Below are 22,673 nucleotides of genomic sequence, written 5' to 3' on the forward strand. Positions count from 1 at the left end.
AGTCCCGTTTTACCCTTTGGGTACGGAACCCTAATAGCAAAATACGTTCGTAAGTTTTCATGAAAATACGATGGAAAATAATTATGCACTACATCTGTAATAAGGTAATAACTTAACGATGTCTCAGTTACAGGAAGACAAACCTAAACTACCCAAGCGCACATACAAGAAGCGAAAACCGGTCGAAGAGAAACCAAAAATAACTAAAATAAAAATAAAACCCATCAAGCCGCGAGAACTGACTGAGATCGAGAAAGACCTACTTATAATTAAAAACGCTACCAACGGAATGTCCAGCGATTCTGAAGGCAGCAGACTTAGTGTTGATGATAAGAATCCTAAGGCGTTGAAAAGGAAACGGGTTAGCTTTTCTACTGACGAGTTTGGTGCGAAGAAAGCTAAGGTGGAAAGTGAAGGTGATGCCGTCTAATGGACCTTTTATGGATTTAACCCTTAACGTCTCGCCTATCGTGTGCGGCGCGTCATTGTGAACCTTATGGGAATGCACGAAGGTTGATACTAGGATGTATAGTGTGTAGCTTTCAAATAGGGCTCGACGGCTAATCCTATTGTCTATTGTAAGTAAAACCGCACGTGCTACTTACCTGCAAAAAAGGGGTCTTCATTATTCTATTTGGCACCTGAGCGCGGGCTAGACCAACGCTCAAAAAACCAGTGTAGGTGAGCTCTCCGATAACGCGCCTTTGTTACGCATCTCGATGACACATTTTAGACTGGTTCTGTAGCGTTCGACTCGCCGGCACTCGGTAACCGAAGTACGTATTTTTTATGCAAGTGGTTGTGGCACGTGGCACGAGTAGACCAATAGGATTAGCCGTCGAGCTCTATTTGAAAGCTACACACTATAGCTATGCACGTCGGGTGACGTCTTTGGGGGTTAACGGGTTAAAATGTAAATCGTTATCTTGTTATACGTAAAGGGAGCATTTCATGAAATTGTCTACCGTTTGTACAAACGCTAATTTTCTAAAGATTTGCAGGTATAAGAGTTTCCTTTTCTATGACAAACGGTCAAAAATATGCACAGTAAAATAATCGCATGCTTTAAATGCCAAAAAAGTCGCAACACAGGAAATAAAATGCGTTTGTACGGGACAGCCCGTGGAATGCACTTTAGCCCAAATCTAGGCAGGCATATACTATTAATAAGTCTGAAGGAAGTTAAGTTACCTGAAAGTGATGAGGGTTAACCCTTTCCTAGGCATAGTTTTATCGACCACATACTTGCGAAGAGAATTTCAACTTTAGCATTCCGATTTAGCGTTGAAATTAGATAGCTTTCGGGAAATGTGATTTTGATATGTCTTCAAATGAATCATCAAAGCTGGATTAATTGGAATATATTTTGATTTTTTTTGGAAAACCTTTTAATTGGTGCGGCCTAAAAAAGAGTTTGATTCTTTATGAAGAGTCGCATAAATATCTGACACGACTTTGGATAGTCAAAAGCGTGTAGTATTTTCTCGTGTTTCCCATTATAAAATGGTATGTTCGGAGAGAAATAAGTTTGTGTTTATTAGGCTATGAAAATTTGACAAAAATCAAAGATAGACTATGAAAAGAAATGAAAATCGTATGAAATCATGTTGTTACAATACTGCCAAAAGTATGTTCACTACAGGGAGCATTCGACATTCTTTTGACAGATTTTATGTTATTAGTAGACTTTGCTTAATGATTATTATAATTTGCAAACTGCTGAAGACAGCTGTTGTAATACTTGTAATATAATTATAACCTCTACCCGCCCGGAGACCTATAAAAAGGTCTCCTGTTCCATTCTAATTTGAACTTTGTGTTGACACAATAAAATTTCATTTTGCTTGGCAAGGTTTGAGGTATTGGCGGCTAGAGGTTATATACAAAGCGCCGACTGATGTATGTTTGCGTTGTTCTTGTAGCGCCATTTGAGTTGAGTATCGCTTACAACCTTCTTATTTATACACTCATATTGGCCTTAGGGTGGTATTCTACCTGTCCAATGTCAGTGTGTCTCACTCTCTCATTAAAGCAAAATGTGAGACGCAACACATTGGACAAAGAAATTGGATAGGTGGAATACCACCCTTATATAAAAACAAGGATTAAATACCTAAAGAAATGAGTATGAGCTTAATAAATATATATGGGCTCCAAATGCAATATAAAACCAGAAATAAGATGGAAAGTACATATTATGAGGTGAACTTAACAAAATAATACTTTATTATGTCAACTTCTATGCGACTACAACAAAAAATCGAAAAATTAAATTTTGTAAACTACGTTCACCTCAAATGATCAAAGAAGGTTGATTGTAATCATTATAAGAATATAACTAGGGCTTTAAACTATTCATTTCTTATACTAGACTCCTTTAACATACTTATTAATAATATAAAGACGTTTAAAATGAATCTTATTGCTGTCACACTAAGATTCAATTTCCAACAAAAATTTGTCGACAACTTTTATATTATTGAGAATGTATCAAGTTACTTTTTTGAGTTTAATTTTGTAAATAATTCTATGGATTTTGTATATAGTTACAATTATGTTTGACACATGTAAAGAATAAAAATGTTTTTTTTTGTTACTATTGTTTTGAGTGAATGCTGTGAAGCTTCTTTATTCACTTTAAATCACACTTATTCTAATTTTTATTTTGTATAACTTTAGTTAGGCCATAAATTCATCTCAGTACCTATAGTTCGTTTTTTTAGCATTAGAAATAAGGTAAGCAATCTTGATGTGTCTTTTAATTGAAAAACACATTTTAAAAATAAGTTACGGCAAATATGTAACAATTATGAATCTAATACGATCATTTATATTCTTCTGCTTTCATAAATGATAGTTAGTGATTTTTAATAAGCGTTTTTCAATTAAAAGACATGCTAAAATCGCTTACCTTCTTCCAAGTTCTTTCTAAGGCAAAAAAAACGAACGATAGGAGTTGTAGTCATTTCTCTTTTGAGTTAAATTGCTAGTGAAAAATAAAGTAATAGACTAAAACGGAAAAAAAAATAGAGTTTTGTTACCTTTTTAGAGATCTTTTGACTACCCATACTTATTCTTACAAGTCAAATCTAAATATTTTTTTGTCGTTATGATACATGTTTTTGTTAGAACGAGACAAAACATATTTTTACTGAGGTTTTGTGAATTAATGTGTAGGTATTCAATACAATAGATGGACTGATTGGATTAATTGGAAAATTTAGATTCGCTAGCAAGAATGATTTCGTCGGGTGACAAGCAAAAGTCACTAACTAACACGATTGAAATTAATGGACAATAAACCGTGTTACAAGTGTAATAAAGTGCATTGTTACTTTAATTTTTTGATAGTACTTAGTGACTTTTGCTTGTCACCCGACGATTTGTATTTATTTACAAACATTGGATTTACCTTTAGTCCACAAAATATGAATAGCCATTTAGTGTATCGGCCAATAATGCTTCCACTAAGTTATTTGTTGTATGTTTGTCCGTCAGAACAATACCTAAGTGTCATAATCATAATACAAAAAAAAAAAGATATATTGGTCACTATTACATCGATCTCTCACAGTGTACAAGATACTAAGAAATTTGAATTATGGATGATTTTAATGAAAAATATATTCGAATAAGTGTGGATTTAGTTAAAGAACGCATTATATAATAAACTGCCTTTTAGCATATCCGAAGAACTATAGATTAGATTTAGTATGTACATTTTATCAAATAAAGTTAAACAATTCAATCACCAGTCTTGTTATTGAAATTAGGGTCAAAAACTTGTTTAGTATTCATCATCATCATCTACGCCATAAGAAGTCCACTGCTGAACATAGGCCTCCCCCTTGGACCTTCATTCGTACCGGTTGGAAGCGACCCGCATCCAGCCGCATGTTTAATATTAGCACAGAATAAATAATAATACAATGTACAGAAGGTTCACTGTATAACAAAACCCCTGTTTAGGTATATCGAACGTACCTAAACGTTGCTGATTGGATCCAGCTCTTTCGAAAAGCGTGGTATGGACCTGGCTACCGATAGGGTTGGCACCGTCCGAAGCGAATACCGCCGGCTGTTATGTTATGGTTAACCTTTTGGACGCCAATGACCGATATATATCCGCACCGCAGGTCCAACGCCAAAGACAGATTATGTGCATATGCATTAAGTTTAATTTCAGTATTACACTCGGGTGACGTGGCGTCCGAGTGACTGCTTTTGTGTCTGAGGGCCTACCGCAAAGCACGATCGAAGTGTTGCCTCTCTGTTCCACTTGTAAAATCGTACGTAAGTGTGACAGGGAGGCAACACGTCGAACGTGTTTCGCGGTAGACCCTCTGACACGGCGTCGAAAAGGTTAACGTGCTAGTCAATGATTAGGTAGTCCATAATTCAGTTTATTATTTATTTACTTAATCAAAACACCCACAGCCCGCAATGCTTATACTGCCAATGGAGCCAATATCACTGAGAGAAGGAACACTAATACTTCCCCCGTCTATTTCAATGACGACCACATCCAGATTAACGCCAACGTCGTCGAGTACCACATTGTCCACAGCTGTTCTAGTGTTCGAAGTCACCCCAGTGTTTGGAATCACCCCACTGTCCCCGTTCTGATTCGCCCCACTTTCACTGTCACAACATCCACAAAATATTTTACTACAGCAATTCCCGCACCCATCGTAAAATGACTCAATACATTTGTCTAAACTATTACAACAAGACAGACAGCAGTCTAAAAAACATCTACCAGCTAAAAACCAACACAACGGATCATCTTCATATGTCGTTTCTAGATATGAGCAGCAACCATTATCTTTCTTCCTCTGTTCCTCTCGAGGTACATTTTCACATGCTATATTTTCATTATATAACGTAGTTGGTAATATTTCACTGCGAAGCGTTGGTTGTTCCCTTATTACTTCTTCGTAGGATGGTGGCTTGTCTTCAAACGAAAATGACTGAATGGCATTTACGTTCATTTATTTTATTTTTTGTTAGAAAAACAATGAACAAAATGGACTTACTTCTATTGTGGCACTGCTTGTGTTTTTACTAGGTTTTTAAACGATTAGATATCAGAAGCGGTATTCGACTTTGTTTTTAGACAGCTACTAATATAGAAATTATGTAATAAGGTGCAGGGAGCGATTTCGACTGCGCGGGTAATTTCAACGAATCGAAATATCTTTGCATTATTTGCAGTCGAAATTGCCCCCTGGAGCTTATAATATAACCTTGCTAGAACTCACTTAGCCATGAGTATATCTAGTTGGTGACGCTGCCGACAACTTAGGCTGCGCTTCGACCAGATATGTGCGAGGTTATCACTTCATTTGTAGTTTTCCTTCATCAACGTGCAGTGAGTCCATTCGTTCTTAATAAACATATCCACTACGCATTCTCGCATATCTCTGGTCGAAACGCAGCCTTAACAAAGCATTAAATCGCATCCGAATCGCTTCAGTCGGTTAAGAGCTACGGTGCCATTTAAAACAGACACACACTTAGCGGCACAACACCCTTCTTTTGAGTCGGGGGTTAAAAATAGCCCTTTATCGCTATATCACGAAGTTACCGTTTAAAAAAAGTCGAATGGCGCTTTAGCTGTTTATCATATGAATCAGCCAAATTATCGATTAATTAATCGTCTGATGAAGCATCCGTCTGTAGTGTCATGGTAGAGATTTATTATGGCTTTCACTTATCAAGAACAAATATACAAATTACTAATTCGGGAAGCAGATAAAGCTATTTGTACAGTCACCTGCAATAATATGTTACTCTTCAATGGCCGCAAAAATATCTGACACGATCTTATTTGTAGAGCCATAAGAGCGTGTCACATATTTTTGCGGCCTTCGAATAGTAACATATTATTGCAGGAGACTGTAAGTAAATATAAAAACTTAATTAAACTATTGAAATACCAAAGGATTAAAGCAATGATAAGATCAATTTTAATTAGGCGCATTCCAAAACAAATAAATAATTATGACTCAAATTGGACTCACTGAACTTGTTTAACAATGAATCCTCTCAAGTCTTATGTAGTACATGGGTCGATCAACTTTTTTATGTCATAGCGTGTCCCAACGATATAAAAATTCAAATCTTACAAATCGTAAGTTTTTCAATTTATCTGGTATATTATAGTAAATTAACCAAATAATCATTCAAACTAGAACTTAAAAACTGAAAGAATTATTTTTCAATATAGTTTTTTTTTGGTGACCCAGGAGATAATTTTAGACTCCCATACAAAAAAAGCATGTCCCAATCGCATGTCGGCTTCGGTTTTTACTTAACAGTGTAAAAAATGTACTCCACCATATTCACTACTAACGCTTAATTAAAAAGGTATTGACATCTAATTTACAAATTCGATGCTAAAATTTCGCTAGAAGTCGTTGATTTATTTTAAAAAAAAGTTCTTTTTGCGTCCCGAAACAATGATTAATTTTTAAGTCCCCTAACTTACCACACATTACAATGGCAACGAAGGCTCAAAGTTATGACACTGTTTCGCCCAGCCAATAGGCAGCCGATCTAAGTATCACGTGACAATATCCACCATTACGGTTATTTTCTTATTCGCCGGCCATTTCGTCTGTGGTTCGAAGTGTGACAAGGTGTATTAATTGTCGGTCCGCTGACTTACTGTGATATTTCGTAAGTAGTTTTGTCTTTTTATATTAATTTGTAGCTTTATAGATCCTTCTTAGCTCTAATATGGTCTAACAATATACTTTTTTGACATACATATTTTTGTGGATGATAACTAAAATTATTGATTTGACTTTAAATGTCTTCTGGGTCACCGTTCCCCCGGGTCACTTTTCTGGTGACCCAAGAGACTGTGATGGTGACTCAGGAGACTTTATCAATACGTTTTGATAAATTTGCTTCTTTTCATGGATATATTAACTTTTTAACAGAAATTAGTAATAAATTATTACTATGTCTCTTTGAGACACTGACTATGAAGAGACTATTGAGCGAAACCAAGGCTCCAAAGTGTTCGCAAAGGACAAGTCTATTGGGTAAAGCCAGCTGACAAAGCTGAAACGGGAAGATGGCAGCATAACGTCGAGCAGAGCGGAGGTTTTAGGCGAGATCGAGAGGTTCTATAGACAGTTATACACTTCGATCGCAAAGCCCGATGACAGCTTGGTAGGAGATCCAAGAGCCAAGCTGTCCCGACATTATACCGAAGATATCTCGGACATCAGTCTGTACGAGATTAGGATGGCCCTGAAGCAGCTTAAGAACAACAAGGCGCCGGGCAAAGACGGAATCACTTCAGAGCTTCTGAGAGCGGGTGGAACACCGGTACTTAAAGTCCTCCAGAAGCTCTTTAATTCCGTCTTGTCCGAGGGCATAACGCCTGACCATAGACCACATCCATACGCTGCGGCAAGTTATACAGAAGACCGAAGAGTATAACTTGCCATTATGCTTAGCGTTTGTGGACTATGAGAAAGCCTTCGATTCGGTGCAAACATGGGCGGTGCTTGAGTCTCTTCAGCGATGCCATATTGACTATCGGTACATCGAAGTGTTGAAGTGTTTGTATAGTAACGCCACCATGGTCAGAGTACAGGAGCAGAGCACGAGGGCGATTCCATTGCGAAGAGGCGTAAAGCAGGGAGACGTTATCTCTCCGAAACTGTTTACTGCCGTAATGGAAGACGCCTTCAAGCTCCTGGAATGGGAAGGACTTGGCATCAACATCAACGGCGAATACATCACTCACCTTCGGTTTGCCGACGATATCGTAGTCATGGCAAAGTCGATGGAGGAACTCAGCATGATGCTCGATGACCTCAACCGAGTTTAACAACGGGTGGGCTTGAAAATGAACATGGACAAGACGAAACTTATGTCAAATGCCAATGTTGTGCCCATCCCAGTCTCTGTTGGGAACTCGGTACTCGAAGTTGTTGACTCGTACATCTACCTAGGACAAGTAGTCCAATTGGGTAGGTCCAATTTCGAGAAAGAGGTCAACCGCCGAATCCAACTCAGTTGGGCAGCGTTCGGGAAACTACGTAATGTCTTTTCGTCCGACATAACTCAGTATCTCAAGACAAAAGTTTTTAATCAATGTGTGTTACCAGTGATGACTTACGGCTCCGAAACGTGGTCTTTCACTATCGGCCTCATCTCAAAACTCAAAGTCGCTCAACGAGCTATGGAGAGGGCTATGCTCGGAGTTTCTCTACGTGATCGAATCAGAAATGAGGAGATCCGTAGACGAACTAAAGTCACCGACATAGCCCACCGGATTAGCAAGCTGAAGTGGCAATGGGCAGGCCACATTACACGCAGAGAAGATGGCCGATGGGGTCGAAAACTTCTCGAGTGGAGACCACGGACTAGCAAGCGCAGCGTAGGACGTCCACCCACAAGACGGACAGACGACCTTGTTAAGGTCACCGGAAGACGCTGGATGCGGGTCGCTTCCAACCGGCACGTATGGAGGTCCAAGGGGGAGGCCTATGTTCAGCAGTGGACGTCTTATGGCTGAGATGATTATGATGATGATGATGTCTCTTTGCTTATGAGCGGAAGTGGTCTAAAAACTTTGTGCAGACGCAGGTGCGTGAATTTGAAGCCAGGCGACGCACAGAGCTCGACGTTAAGCGTGACGAGCTAAAGGCCAGACTACCTGTGGCCATCACGTACAATTATATCGGAGGGGTGCTGACCTGCAGCGAATGTGGCCGCACATTTGCTGCAAAGATTGGCTACGTTAGTCACCTGAGAGCACACCAGCGACGCTCTCAGCTGTAGCATAGCAGTCGCTGTAGCCGAAAACGGCTAGGAGGAGATGATGATGATTTTTGAGCCTTTATGTTATTGTGTATTCCTTTTGAAAACTGTGTATTTGAAATTTGGATGAGGCGAGCTTTTCTTTAGCCACTTTGGCTGTCACTATATTTTTGATGTTGATTGTACTGATTGCTGAGAATCATTTACTTTGATTTTTGTTTAATTGTTTTCATTTCTGAGTGTTTTTAGACTGATTAGACTTACTGATGAGTTAAAATGTGAAAACAGAATGACAGAATGTCTCTTGAGTCACTAAATTTGTCTCTGGAGGAACCAAAAATGTCTCTTGGATAACTAAATTTGTCTCTGGGAAAACTACGATGTCCCAAAAATTTTTAGGCATGTTTTGCATTTTTCTGGAGGAGAGTGATTCATAAATGTTTTTAATTATAATTTTTTGATTATTTCGTAACATTAACATATTATTCCGATAGGTAGAATATGCATGGTTGCGGTATTTGAGTAATATTAAAACTTTTCGTACATTTTACGACATAAGTGACTCAGGAGACACTATTAGTTGATTTTAAGGAAAACCAAAAAGGGTCTCTTTAATTTTAAGTTAAAAGAAGCAAATAGTTTATGCTCCTTTATATAATAGACGAATATGTATTTCGATTAAATGAAGTTTTATTTAATAAATCCCGGGTAACCCAGGGGACACGTTTTGAGACAGCACAACATATATAACACCAAAAGTTGTCAAAATAATAAAATTTGTGCGCGGCCCGTAATCGCATACAAAACTTTAAATGTTCTTGTACGCTAAATGTCTGAAAAATAATCATAATTAAAAGATTTATTTTTTAGAAAAAAATCTTTCTCCATGACATGAAAAAGTTGATCGACCCACATAATATGTAGGTACCTATGCATTTCCTAACTTATAACTGCAGTTCTAGGACTCATATTTTATCGTAATGCTAAAACATTTCCTACTCAGTGCCCGACTACAATAAAAAAAAACAAGTGTCACATTTCGAATCATGGAATCCAATCTACCCGCCAAAACCGAGACTGACTGACGTTAAATATAACCAATCGGCGAAGGCGACGTTTTAAGTATTAGTGAAAACAAAACAAACTCGAAAGTGTCTGCAAGCTGCAAGTTTTCCTTGCACCGAGGAAGATAGTTTGGGAGGCATAGATTATCTTAATATATGGTGGCAACGCTATTAAAGTGTTGTTGTCTATACTTCGTTTTTTTTAGCATTAGAATATAGGTAAACAATCTTGATGTGTCTTTTAATTGAAAAACACATTTTTAAAATAAGTTACGGCAAATATGTAACAAATATGAATCTAATACGATCATTTATATTCTTCTGCTTTCATAAGTAATAATAGTTATTGATTTTAAAAAAGCGTTTTTCAATTAAAAAACATGCCAAGATCGCTTACCTTCTTTCAAGTTCTTTCTAATGCTAAAAAAACGAACTATAGTTAATGTTAAGTACTTATCTTATGAAATGAACGGATAAAGAAAAGTTGGTACTTAATGTATATTTTATTCTTATGCGATGAACTCTGGTCACTTCGATGCAATTCATTTTATATCAATCAAAAGGCAGAACATTGGATTGAAAACATGGCATACCTATCTTACTAATGTTCCATTGAATCTAATTGCCAAGTGTGAGGTCATACGCCCGGCGAGATGGTCGGTAGCGCTAGCTACCTTGGTTCCGCGCCGAATAACGGGAAATACATAACCAAGGACGTACAATTCCTTTGAACAAGCGACAATAACCGAGCTGTGCTCGTGTTGATATACAATTATAAAGTTTCATAACATTTACATAAGATCTAAATTTGCTTGATTCGGTGAATCGTTTCATGTACCGCTCTTATTCGGAAAATATTAAAGAGTTCGCAATCAGAATGGAATTGAGTGAACGCGAAAGTGATACGGTTTCAAAGGTTAACTCGACGGGGTGTGGATTTAGTGAAACAAAAGATGAATGCGGATTGTATTCAGTGCAAAACAATAAAGATGATGTCATAAAACACTTTACAAACAAAAGCGATAATGCTGTGCCAAATCCTGAGGAAAGCTGTTCGTATGCAGATAGTGTTATTACAGAAGAATTAGAACTACTAAGTACTGATAGATTAAATCAGCCAGTGGACAGTGTGCCCGCGATGAAAGAAAGTAATAATGACATCATATCAAATTGTGTGGGTAAATTTAAAGATGGCGGCACTAATAGTGATGTGACTCAACAGCCGGAGCGGAGTTTAGTAGAAAAAAAAGAAAATAATGATCTCATTACTAACTGTGATTTGCGCGAAGATTTAGAAAATGATGTCGAAAGTGGTGTCAAAAAACAGCCTGAAGAGCGAACTTTAATAGCGATGACCGAAAATAATGACGTCACAGCAAAATGTGATGAGTTTGGCGACAGTAGTGTTGTGACTAAGCAGCCGGGACGCGGTGTTATGGTGCAAAACAGTGATGTACTTAACAAATGTTGTGACACTCACTGTTGTAAATGTTGTAACTGTAGTTGTAATGACATTGCTTGTTTTCAAACAGCTCAAGCGTGTGCAGAGTGCCTAATTTTAGTTTTTTGCGTACATGTTTGTATGATATGTTTTAATATATTATAAATCCCTGTTAATATTATAAATGCGAGTCACTGTTTTTCTGTTACCTCTCTATATGTTTTAAACTCCTACTCGAAAGTGACTGTCTGTGTATGTCTTCGCACCTAAACTGCCAAACAGACTTAGTTGAAATTTAGGATGAATATTGAGTCCTTATAGAAAGGCCACAGGATAGTCATGGTTATGAAATTCTCCCTTGTATATATAAATAATTATTCTACACAAAGTCGCGAGTAGAAGCTTACATTTCTAAAGTTCCATTTAGTGGGAAACATTACTTTTAACCTTTTAACCACCATAGACTTTTTCATCGAGCGTGCTCGTGTCGCCGGCGGTACAAAGTTACGCTAATTTTGTCTTCTTTATCAGACCGAGACGAAATGAGCCCGATTTTGTTTGTCTTATATACATATCAGTCTACGGCGGTTAAAAGGTTATTTTTTTTATTTAACAAATAAAACAATCGTTAAAGATTTAAATCATTTATTTTATAAATACAAGTGACTCTTTAGATGCCTACCAACTAGATATAGAGCACTTTTAATTTATTATTTATTACGAATAATTATGTACACGGGCACTTGTTCGAAAGACCAAAGAGAATAGAGTGTATAGAGAGTTATTGTCGTAGTAAATTTTGTAGTCACAGTAAATTTACTGCCATCTTTCGACAGATGATTAAAACTTTTAGAACGCCGTGTGACTTTGATCCCTATTCTTTCACAAATATGTGTTAAACTTGTCAAATATCAAAAAGTGTCGCCATCTACATGAGAATAGGCCAAAGGTATGGCGCCATAACTTTGGCCGACATACATAGATGGCGACACTGTTTGATATTTAACACAGGTATCAGTGGAAGAATAATGAAAAGTTAAACGGCGTTCAAAAAGTTTTAATCATCTGTCGAAAGATGACAGTAAATTTACTGTCACTACAAAATTTAGTTTGACAATACATATCCATTTAAATTCTCTTTGGTAATACTAATAAAACTCGCATTAAATGCATAAAATAAGTTACATACATAGAATCAATTAAGGAGCATTAATCGTAATCTAAAAACGCCTTTTGTTATTTACTTTTTTCTATATAGTTAAGGCCTTGAGTATGTACAACTTAATTTTAACCCTTTGTGTAATGAAAAATGTGACGTTCCACGGCAAAAGGTACCTTATGGCGGCTGGCGCTTACGTCGCATAGCGCCGCAATAATATTGGAGCTACGTTAATAATAGCGTAAGCGGCAACCGCCATAAGGTACCTTTACGCGTGGAACGTCACAAATACCATAATCATAACTGATACTCTATTCCATTATGACCGTAAGTAGGGTAATTCGCCAGTAACTGGCCACCGGCCAATAACTGGCCACCCTAAACCTTCTATTCACCTTTATACAGAATTCATTTTAGTATAAGGTTTCATAAACTTATTTTCGTTAAAAGTTTATTTTCGTTAGTATGTATTATATATCGCTATTTTTTTGTCTTAAGTTACCTATTCTGCGTTTTTTTTTGTTTAATGCCTGCACCTACTACTGTTTCTGTTTAGCCTGGTGGTTGACTGGTAGAGAATGCCTTTGGCATTAAGTCCGCCATTTGTACTTTATTTGTTATATTGTGCAATAAAGTTTAAAATAAATAAATAAAATAAACTGCATGGCCACCCTTCAATAACTAGCCATCTTAAACTAAAATGATTTCTGTTTATAGGTGAATAGAATTCATTTTTAGTTTAGGGTGGCCAGTTACTAACAGGTGGCCAGTTACTGGCGAATTACCCTACCTGGTAGCTAAGCCAATGCCAATGATAACATTCCACAGATACAAATAGTTTTATCTCATTGGCGGAATGCGTCACGTGGTTCGGTCTGTTTACATTATTTTAAAGTACAGTCGCCATCAGATATATGGGAGCGACCGAGGTGATCAAAAATATCTGAACACGCACTCTAACGCCTTGACAAGATACGTGTTGAGATACTTGTGAGTACTTTGGCCGCCTCGATATATCTGATGGCTCCTCTACACGATGGGCCAACGCCGGCCACTCCAATAGACGCAGCCATGCGGTAGAATGAGATAGCAATATCACTTGCTCCCTCTAACGCATAAATGCGTCCCTTGGAGTGGCCGGCGTTGGCCCATCGTGTAGAGGAGCCATGACGGCTACTGTACCAATGGAACAGATGAACTATAACCCCCTTATTCATAAACGTTTACTAAAGTTGACAAGCCGATAATAATCGTTTGTCCCTTTCCATCATACCAATACGTTGGAATACGTTTATGAATAAGGGAGTACGAATATGGGTAGCTTTCATTACGTAATGCAGCGGTCGGCAACGAGCGGCCCGCGGGCTGCATGCGGCCCGCGAACCTCTCACTTGCGGCCCGCGAGCCTCCCTGGCTATTTTGTATGTAATATTGACCCACGACAATGTCTGATAAAGTCATAAATATTACCAAAGTGCGGCCCGCGTCATCTTCGCTAACTATTAAGTGGCCCTTGGCTGCTAAAAGGTTGCCGACCGCTGACGTAATAGAATCAATTAAATTGTACAATCCAGATCTAAACTATATTTACTTACATTTGTTTTAGAATATCAATTGCATCATATTGCGTTAAATAATATTTAAAAAATTGTTTTTTTTTATCAATTTAAAACAACTATTTTTGAACGAAATCAAATTGAACAAGAATGAAAATGAATTTGTGATACATAAAAAATAAGTTTAATTAAATTACTTATTTACGCTAGAAAGGTGCTTTTTATACGTTCAGCATAAAAATGACGGCAGTCAAATACTTAAAGTTAATTAACATGAGTGTTTTAGTATAAAGTAAGGAAGGAAGAATTCCGTACATTGCCCCGCTTTTACATCCCTCTCGCACAGTGGCATTGACCGCCGGCATCATGAGCGGGACAGCAATATAATTACGCGCGTGCGATAGAAATACGAAAATGGGGATACGAAATTCTTCGTGCTCAGCGTCCGTACTTCACGTTCAGTCAAGGCCATAAACATGTATACATTTGCAACCTTATTGCGAATGACATAGGAATGAAAATGCTTTGCGCCGTTAGAGAAAGGTGATAAGTCCCTTAATCTCCCAACCCACCATACAAAGTTTGTCTATTTTTAATTTGACCCTTATTGTGTATTACATTAGGGTGGCTTTCGTTTGTTTTAGAAAAGAATGAAACAAAAGAATACGAAATTTTTTAAAGGTTCGAAATAGATTTAAACGGAGTGTACAATTTAACCTCTTACGGTTCAATGTCCTAATAGTAGTACAAATTACCTCCAATGAAATTTAAATCTTAATGAAATGGAATAGAGTTTCTTTCATTTCGTTTCGTTCGATTTTAAGACAAAACAAATTCAACTCTATTTTCTAATACCGTTGATTCAAATTGGATTGCCAATTTTCCTTGTATGGTGGGCCGCTAGAGGGCACATTGGGCCTTACGAGGTTTAAGCGGAACGATACAAATGTACACATGTTTGTGATTCTCACTGTATATTAGAGAGTTCTAGCTTGTGACTAAATAATCTAAACATCGGTTTTAATTTTCCGTACATCTATAGTTTTATAAACCAAATCAATTAAGGATGGCTCACGTTAGACCGGGCCGTGTCCGGGGCGGAGCTTCCAGCGCTCACTTTTCTATGACATGACAGGCGATCACGTGATGCTTTCCATAGAAAAGAATGCTCCGGAAGCTCTGACCCGGACACGGCCCGGTCTGACGTGAATCATCCTTTATGGTGCGTGAACTATAATAATGGACGTTTACAAAAACAATATTTTTAGCACTGATGATTCATTGATTATGTGAGATGTGCTCCTCTACACGATGGGCCAACGCCGGCCCTTCAAGGGACGCATTTATGCGTTAGAGGAAGCAAGTGATATTGCTGTCTCATTCTACCGCGTGGCTGCGTCCCTTGGAGTGGCCGGCGCTGGCCCATCGTGTAGAGGAGCCATAAAGTCTTACCCCCTTATACATAAAACTTTACGGGCCTGATTTAGTTATGTTTTATCCCTTTCTTACAAATACATAAGTCAAAATGACAGATAAAGTCAAACGATTCATAGCTAATTCAGTACGGATATGATGGTCGTTTTTGTGTACGTGATAGCGTGATAAAACCGTCTCCGTCACTTTCTATCCCGCGGAGTTTAAAGGCCTGTGCACACCGGCTGCGTGTGCGTGACGTGCACGTCCGCGTGCGGAGTTGTAGTATACAGATCCTTATGAGAGATGGCACACCGCTTGCGTGACGTGTGCGTGTGTGGCTCCAACATTTTAGCGCACGCACACGCGCACGTCACGCACACGCAAGCCGGTGTAGCTCGGCCTTAAGGGGTAAGCCTTTATACATCTAAAGCCCCCTCCAGACTATGCGCGTGAATCGCGGGCGAAGCCGCGAACGCGAGTGTGGAGTCGATTTTCGCAGACAGCGAAATCGACTCCACACTCGCGTTCGCGGCTTCGCCCGCGATTCACGCGCATAGTCTGGAGGGGGCTTAATACAATCAATGAATTTTTGACAGACATACTATTTTTGTAACATCCCATTAAATTAGGCTTGTGTCGGTCATGAACTAAGAACTGTTAAGAATGAAATCCCGTCAAGGACCGAAAGGAACTAAATCTTTTTGCACGCTCTTAATCGGTCTTTTAGGTCCTTTAGTTCAGTAGGATTGATGAGCGCTTGACATGAGTGAAACAGAAAATAGACTCGCAATGGTTCACAATGACGTTGGCACGAGTGCGAACGAGATAAGAGTGACAAACAGTCCTAAACCTGAAAAGTATGAAAAAAAAAAACATTTTTTCTATATTTTTTATTTTATTTTATTGTGTCTAGCTTTTTAATGTTTAACCGTCATAATACCGTACAACTGGAATCGTAATTCAGTTGCCAAAAATTTTGAAAAATAACTAAGGAAAAATATATTCATACATTCCCAGCTCTCAAAGACCGAACTGAACTAAAGGAACTAAAAGACCGAACTAGTTCGTTTGACCGATTGACCGAGAGTGGAGCGCTCTCTGTAGCGACCGAGCAGGCACAAGCCTACATTAAATCATACTTTAAAACATAAACGCACGCCTACCGTCATTCCTTAGGCGTCCCCGGCGCACTATCTTCCGCTTTCCTCTTACTAGCATGATGCTTCTTATCCGGCTTGTATTTCTCCCATTTCTTATGGTTCAACGTATCGAAGTCATCACAGTACTGGGCAATGTCCCGGAGATATGTGGACAGGTGTAACAGCTCTCGGTCCTTGTCTCTGTTGAGGTGCGCTTGTCTGAACGGTCGGATTTTGAGACCGCTCTTCGGATTCATGATGAAGTTTCTTCGGATGTCGTCGAACATTATGGTGTTTTTTGAGCTGTATTGGGGGTATTTGCCCCATATTACGCCTAGTGGTTTTACCTGGAAAGAGATGGAAATTTTAATATTAAATAACTAGTGTTAATGTTTTTAAAACCCTTGATCTCCCAAGTATTAGAGTACACGCAAACCATCAAAATACTACGCAATATTAATTATATTATTCATACAAAAACCGGTATTTTTTTCATACATATTAACCGTATTAAATATCGGTATCACAGTTGTTTCTGTATATTTTTACAATTAATTTACTAATGTGATCAATCATTATGTTTACCTAAATACTATTCTATAATAACAAAGAAATATTGTGAATGCTATGAGATATTTTGATTTTTAGCTATATCGGTCTACTGATCAAACACAGACAAGAGGTTAAAGCTACTTCATATAATATCATAGTACTTATAGGCCATCCATACGGATACAACTGAGGTGGTTACGGATTGGACTGGCTTCGATTGACTTATGTGTATGATGCGAAAATCGACTCCAAATGAAGTCTGATCGTGTTGATATAGCCATGACAACTATGACAAGAACTATTATTTGATATGGCAATTAAAACTAGACATGTATGGTTCCTAAAATTAGAATGCTTTCTTTTAGAAAACCACCGCGCACTACGTTTATCGGCTACCTTTTAACTCTTTTAGAGCCCCTACCACAGAATAAATAATAGTACTAGGTACAGAAGACTCACTCTCTAACAAAACGCGTCTGTCACGATCAGCACAGATATGGCCGCTAGGTGGCGACAGCGCCACGCGCGGCTTATGGCAAACCCCAAAATTGGGGTCGAACGGATGGACTTTTAGCTAGCTGTAGCAAAGCGACGAAATCGCGGAGTGAGCCTCGCCTGCCCCTACTAGATGGCATTGAGATGCCATTTCTAATGCAATCATTAAAGTCTGGGTCCTATTTCTCATAAAGTCATATGGATTTTCATGACAATGGTTAACAGTAAAGGGACCCACAGATTACTAGTTCGCCGGACGATATCAGCCTGTCAGTTAATCGCAAAAAGTGACGTCTCCGAACAACTGACAGGCTGATATCGTCCTGCAAACTGGTAATCTGTGGGCCCCTTAAACCTATAGGCTATACATGTAATTTTATATATCAACTTACATCGATAGTACCATACTTGGCCGTATGCACCGTGATCATAGCCAAGTAGTCCAGGTAGAACATGATCTTATAGTCTTGATGCGTCGAGACGCCCAGTAGTCGCATCTTCTCTTCGATCCATTTCATGCCGGTCGCCGACCAGATCACTATGTCGTAGTCTTCGTACGCGGAGGTCAGGAATTCGTGGAGGAATGGACGCATTAGTTCGTAACCTGGAAAGAGAGTAGAATGGTAGTTTAGCCTCCTGAAACCCAGAGTCATTATTGTAGTTTTGAATTTGGAGCCTTCTTTTATTCCGTTATAGTTTAGAATTCGATTTTAATTTGTTCTTTTTAAAGGAACTCAGGACTTGGGACCTGAAAATTGAATAGGAAAACCGCTAGACGGCAACTGACTAAAACTTCGTGCATTCTGACAAGGTTAAGTTAACATACAACTGCACACGATAATTTTTTAAACTTGTGAAATTTCCACTTAAAAAATTACGGATATATTTCTAATAGGAGCCGAATTATTCCATTTCCAAATTGAAAGTTTCCTGTGAAACTTTCTTATAATTTCCAAGAACTTACATATGAAATTTGTAATTATGCTAAATTGATGACATCAAGCAGATCTGATGACAGAGACCAAAATCGGCTTAGGTGGATAAAAAATCTCAAGTCTTGATTTTTGTTTTGTTACAAACATCTTAAGGACTAAACATACGTAAAAATTCAATACAGTCAACGATATAAGCTTATATGATATGCAATTTTTGTTTGCTCAGCAGTGAGACTTGATATTTACAATAAACAGTATGGTAACAAACAGAAGATATGACAAGCATGTATACCTGTTTCTGCCACGGATCTATGATCGAACAGTGTGTAGTCTATGTCTAGTACCAGGAGCTTCTTGTCAGGCCGAGGCTCATTGAGTATATTAATCTTGTAGTCTCTCACACGCTTGTTTATTTTTGCCAGGTATATCTGAAAGGTTTAATGACGAATTTCAGTTACTTAGAAAAAAAAATATAAAAAAATATTTGTGACACGGCAAAAGGTACCTTATGGCGGTTGGCGCTTACGCTATTATTAACGCCGCTCCGATATTATTGCGGCGCTATGCGACGTACGACGACGGACGTCACATTTTCTTTCCACAACAAAATGATGTAAATCACAATTTCATTGCAAGTTTATTTGTTAATAATGATAAGTACACTTACATTTGCATAATGAATAAAAGGCATATGCATTAAAATGGTCAAATGCGTTATTTTTGGCATGGAATAACCATTTTGAGGGCTTAGAGCATTTAATAAACCAGTTTAAGTCTGCCGAAAATCTTGCACAGTTGTGCAAGCTTTTGTATGGAGTTACATTTCATTACATGCCTATTTATAGATATCTTTTAATATTTACCACTAGCTTTTCGGTAAAGGAAAATATTGTGAAGAAACCTGCATACAAGTGCTTGCAAGCTTGTGAAGAAACTGTGAAGAAATTCAAAAGGTGTCTGTGAAGTCCCCAACCTGCATTGGGCCAGCATGGGGACGATAGGTCAAACCCTCTCATACATGAGAGGAGGCCGGTGCCCAGCAGCAGAGAGCCTACCGCGAACCACGTTCGACGTGTTGCCTCCCTGTCACACTTATGTACGAATTTACAAGTGCGACAGAGAGGCAACACGTCGAACGTGGTTCGCGGTAGGCCCTCAGGCGTGGCTCACTCTGCGATTTCGTCGCGTCGCAACAAGTAGCTACAAGTACATCCGTCCCACACCAATTTTGGTTGCTATAGTTCGTTTTTTTAGCATTAGAAAGAACTTGCAAGAAGGTAAGCGATCTTGACATATCTTTTAATGGAAAAACGCTTTTTAAAAATCAAAAACTATTACTTATGAAAGCAAAAGAATATAAATGATCGTATTAGATTCATAATTGTTACATATTTGCCGTAACTTATATTTAAAATGTGTTTTTCTATTAAAAGACACATCAAGATTGTTTACCTTATTTCTAATGCTAAAAAAACGAACTATAGCAATAGGCCGCTTGCGCCACCTAGCTGGTCATATCTGGCCTAATCGTAGCAGGGACACGTTGTATATGCTAAATTATTTTATTATTATTACTATACCTCTTGATTCTCCACATCAACCTCTTCCTCCTCAATATCCAAATCGTTAACCACCTCGTCCCCCCCCTCGGGCTTGGTCTGCGCCCCCTGGATCGCCTCCTCCAGCGAACCCATCATCATGATCTTGAGGTTCGGCTTGAGGTTCAACTCGGCCAGAGTGTAGTTGTCTGTTGCCACTTTGCCTGTAATTTTTTAAATAAATTGTACCAAGCATGTTGAGACAGGCAGGAAAAATGGAGCTAGATCGTAACGGATTGGTACTGAAGAGGTTGCACATGAACCAGAGGAAGAGCAAGCATGTTGAGACAGGCAAGAAAAATGGAGCTAGATCGTAATGGATTGGTACTGAAGAAGATGCACATGAACCAGAGGAAGAGCCAGAGGATACCTTGAACATGATGGGAGGATGAAAACAAACTCACAGCGGACCCGAACTGGAGAAAAGTGGCCCGCGGCAGGAGATATACTCTAACTCAGAATAATATGGCTTAATAGATAGATAGAAGTACCACCAGAGAAGACTTTTTAACAAGATGAGAGGACTATACCTCGTTTTTTTTAGCATTAGAATTTAGGTAAACAATCTTGACGTGTCTTTTAATTGAAAAACACATTTTAAAAATAAGTTACGGCAAATATGTAACAAATATGAATCTAATACGATCATTTATATTCTTCTGATTTCATAAGTAGTACTTATTGATTTTTAAAAAGCGTTTTTCAATTAAAAGACATGTCAAGATCGCTTACCTTCTTTGAAGTTCTTTCTAATGCTAAAAAAAACGAACTATAGTTGATGGGGATAGTGCAATACTGTGTAGTCTGTTCGGAAAGAGAAGAGTCATGGAATGTTTGGGGCCTAATACATTCCACAACTCTTCTGTTTTCGCACAGACTAACTAACAAATGCAGTAAGGTCCAATTTCTTTGTTACTTCGTTTGAATTTAGAATTCTATTGACTTTGTTAGATATGCGGTATTGCACTATACCCGGTGTAGAGGTAAGAGCTAAAGCAGGCCTTTGCCAAGCAGCACAACGAGTTAAGAGGTATAGTTGTTCAGGTTTCATGTAAATAAGCATTTGTCAGCAAACAACTTTCTAATTAGTTAAAATAATCATAAACCAGTGTAATGTGTAATGAAAAAACCGGCTGAAATGTCGGTACCATACACATAAACTTACGGAGTATCATATTGCGATGTGTGTATATAATTATATTGTAAACTCGCACGATTCTGGGAACTCACAAACGATTTAGAAAGCCGATCACAAAGCAACATCGTGTTATGTAAAACCAACCTCTCTCCTCTCAAAAATAACACGAATTAACTTCTATATCAATGAATTAACATTTCAGCCAGGTTTTCAATAACAAATTACATTCTAAAAACACGTAATTACCCTGGAACTTGACATTGAGTAATTTTTGTCGGTCCGGACGGACGCCTGTGGCATTTTCAATTGCGATCTTCAACATCGCTACGGAATCTGACGGAGAGAACTCCGGGATATCAAACTCCTTGCCATTCCACTTTACTGTTAATTTTAAAGGGCTATCGTTGAAATCACACATTTTTTCATGGAGCTAAATACAGAAAAATAACGGCAAATATGACACATAAACAAAACAACTTTGAAGCTAGTGCAGTGCTCTTCGCATTGATTTTATAATTTTATGACGGTAATAGTGATGTACTTCAAGAAGAGAAAACGGTGACGTTTCAGTAGAACCTTTTTAGGCACAGTACAGATGTATAAATGCGCGAATCATTAAAAAGGTATATATACCGGGTGTGGCCTTTAATATGAGCAAAAAATTATACTGTAGGCTATACTCCTCATACTGACCAACATTTGTTCAGCGACTTTTAAAAAAACCTTTGGGTTTGATTTTTAATACACCTTAAAGTTTATTCTAAGACGCAATGTATTGCGAATTTTGTTATGTTTAAGGCGTGACAAGCAACGTCAATCACGATGATATGGCGTCGCAATGGCGTCCATTGAAGAAAATATTTATTTTGTATGAAAAATAGAGCGTCAAAATACTTCATAATTTTTCAAAGTTGTTGAACCAAAGTGTCACCGTTTGAGGAATACAATTTATGTTTTATTTATTTGCTCTTGTTACAGGCCACACCCGGTAGATGGTCAAGCAAATCTTGTCAGTAGAAAAAGGCGCAAAATTCAAATTTTCCATAAGACGATATCCCTCTACGCCCATATTTTTCAATTTTGCCGCCTTTTTCTACTGACAAGATCTGCTTGACCAACTTTAAATAATATTTCATTAGTTTATTATAGAATTTGCACAAAAAATAGATTTTGATTTTGTCATGGGAATTTGCAAACTAAACTTGGTCAAGCTGATCTTGTCAGTAGAAAACGGCGGCAAATTTGAAAAATGTAGGCGCGAAGGGATATCGTCTCATAGAAAATTTGAATTTCGCGCCTTTTTCTACTGACAAGATTTGCTTGACCATCTATATATCATTTAACACATTCGTTTTGCATGTTATGCAATATGCATAACCGAAACTGTGATTAATTT

General features: G+C 38.1%; 2 protein-coding genes across 2 annotated transcripts in view; one reads left to right on the forward strand and one right to left on the reverse strand.

The window, feature by feature from the left end:
* LOC134675250 (uncharacterized protein PF3D7_1120600-like) overlaps positions 1–3,749 on the forward strand; it is a 37,951-nt gene extending 34,202 nt beyond the window's left edge. The window contains exon 14 of the mRNA XM_063533468.1: positions 128–3,749. Coding sequence (XP_063389538.1) covers positions 128–430 — 303 coding nt within the window. The 3' untranslated portion in view covers positions 431–3,749. The remainder of the gene's footprint in view (positions 1–127) is intronic.
* A 12,262-nt stretch (positions 3,750–16,011) lies between these two features.
* LOC134675004 (ubiquitin-like domain-containing CTD phosphatase 1) lies at positions 16,012–21,763 on the reverse strand. The gene is made up of 5 exons (XM_063533150.1): positions 21,524–21,763; positions 20,122–20,303; positions 18,834–18,969; positions 17,999–18,210; positions 16,012–16,906 (listed from the first exon to the last, which is right to left on the reverse strand). Exons 1-5 carry the CDS (start codon positions 21,693–21,695, stop codon positions 16,586–16,588), a joined length of 1,023 nt encoding a protein of 340 aa, XP_063389220.1. The 5' UTR covers positions 21,696–21,763; the 3' UTR covers positions 16,012–16,585.
* Positions 21,764–22,673: the final 910 nt, after the last annotated feature.

This window comes from Cydia fagiglandana, chromosome 21, assembly GCF_963556715.1.
Source record: "Cydia fagiglandana chromosome 21, ilCydFagi1.1, whole genome shotgun sequence".
Taxonomy (NCBI): Eukaryota; Metazoa; Arthropoda; class Insecta; order Lepidoptera; family Tortricidae; genus Cydia; species Cydia fagiglandana.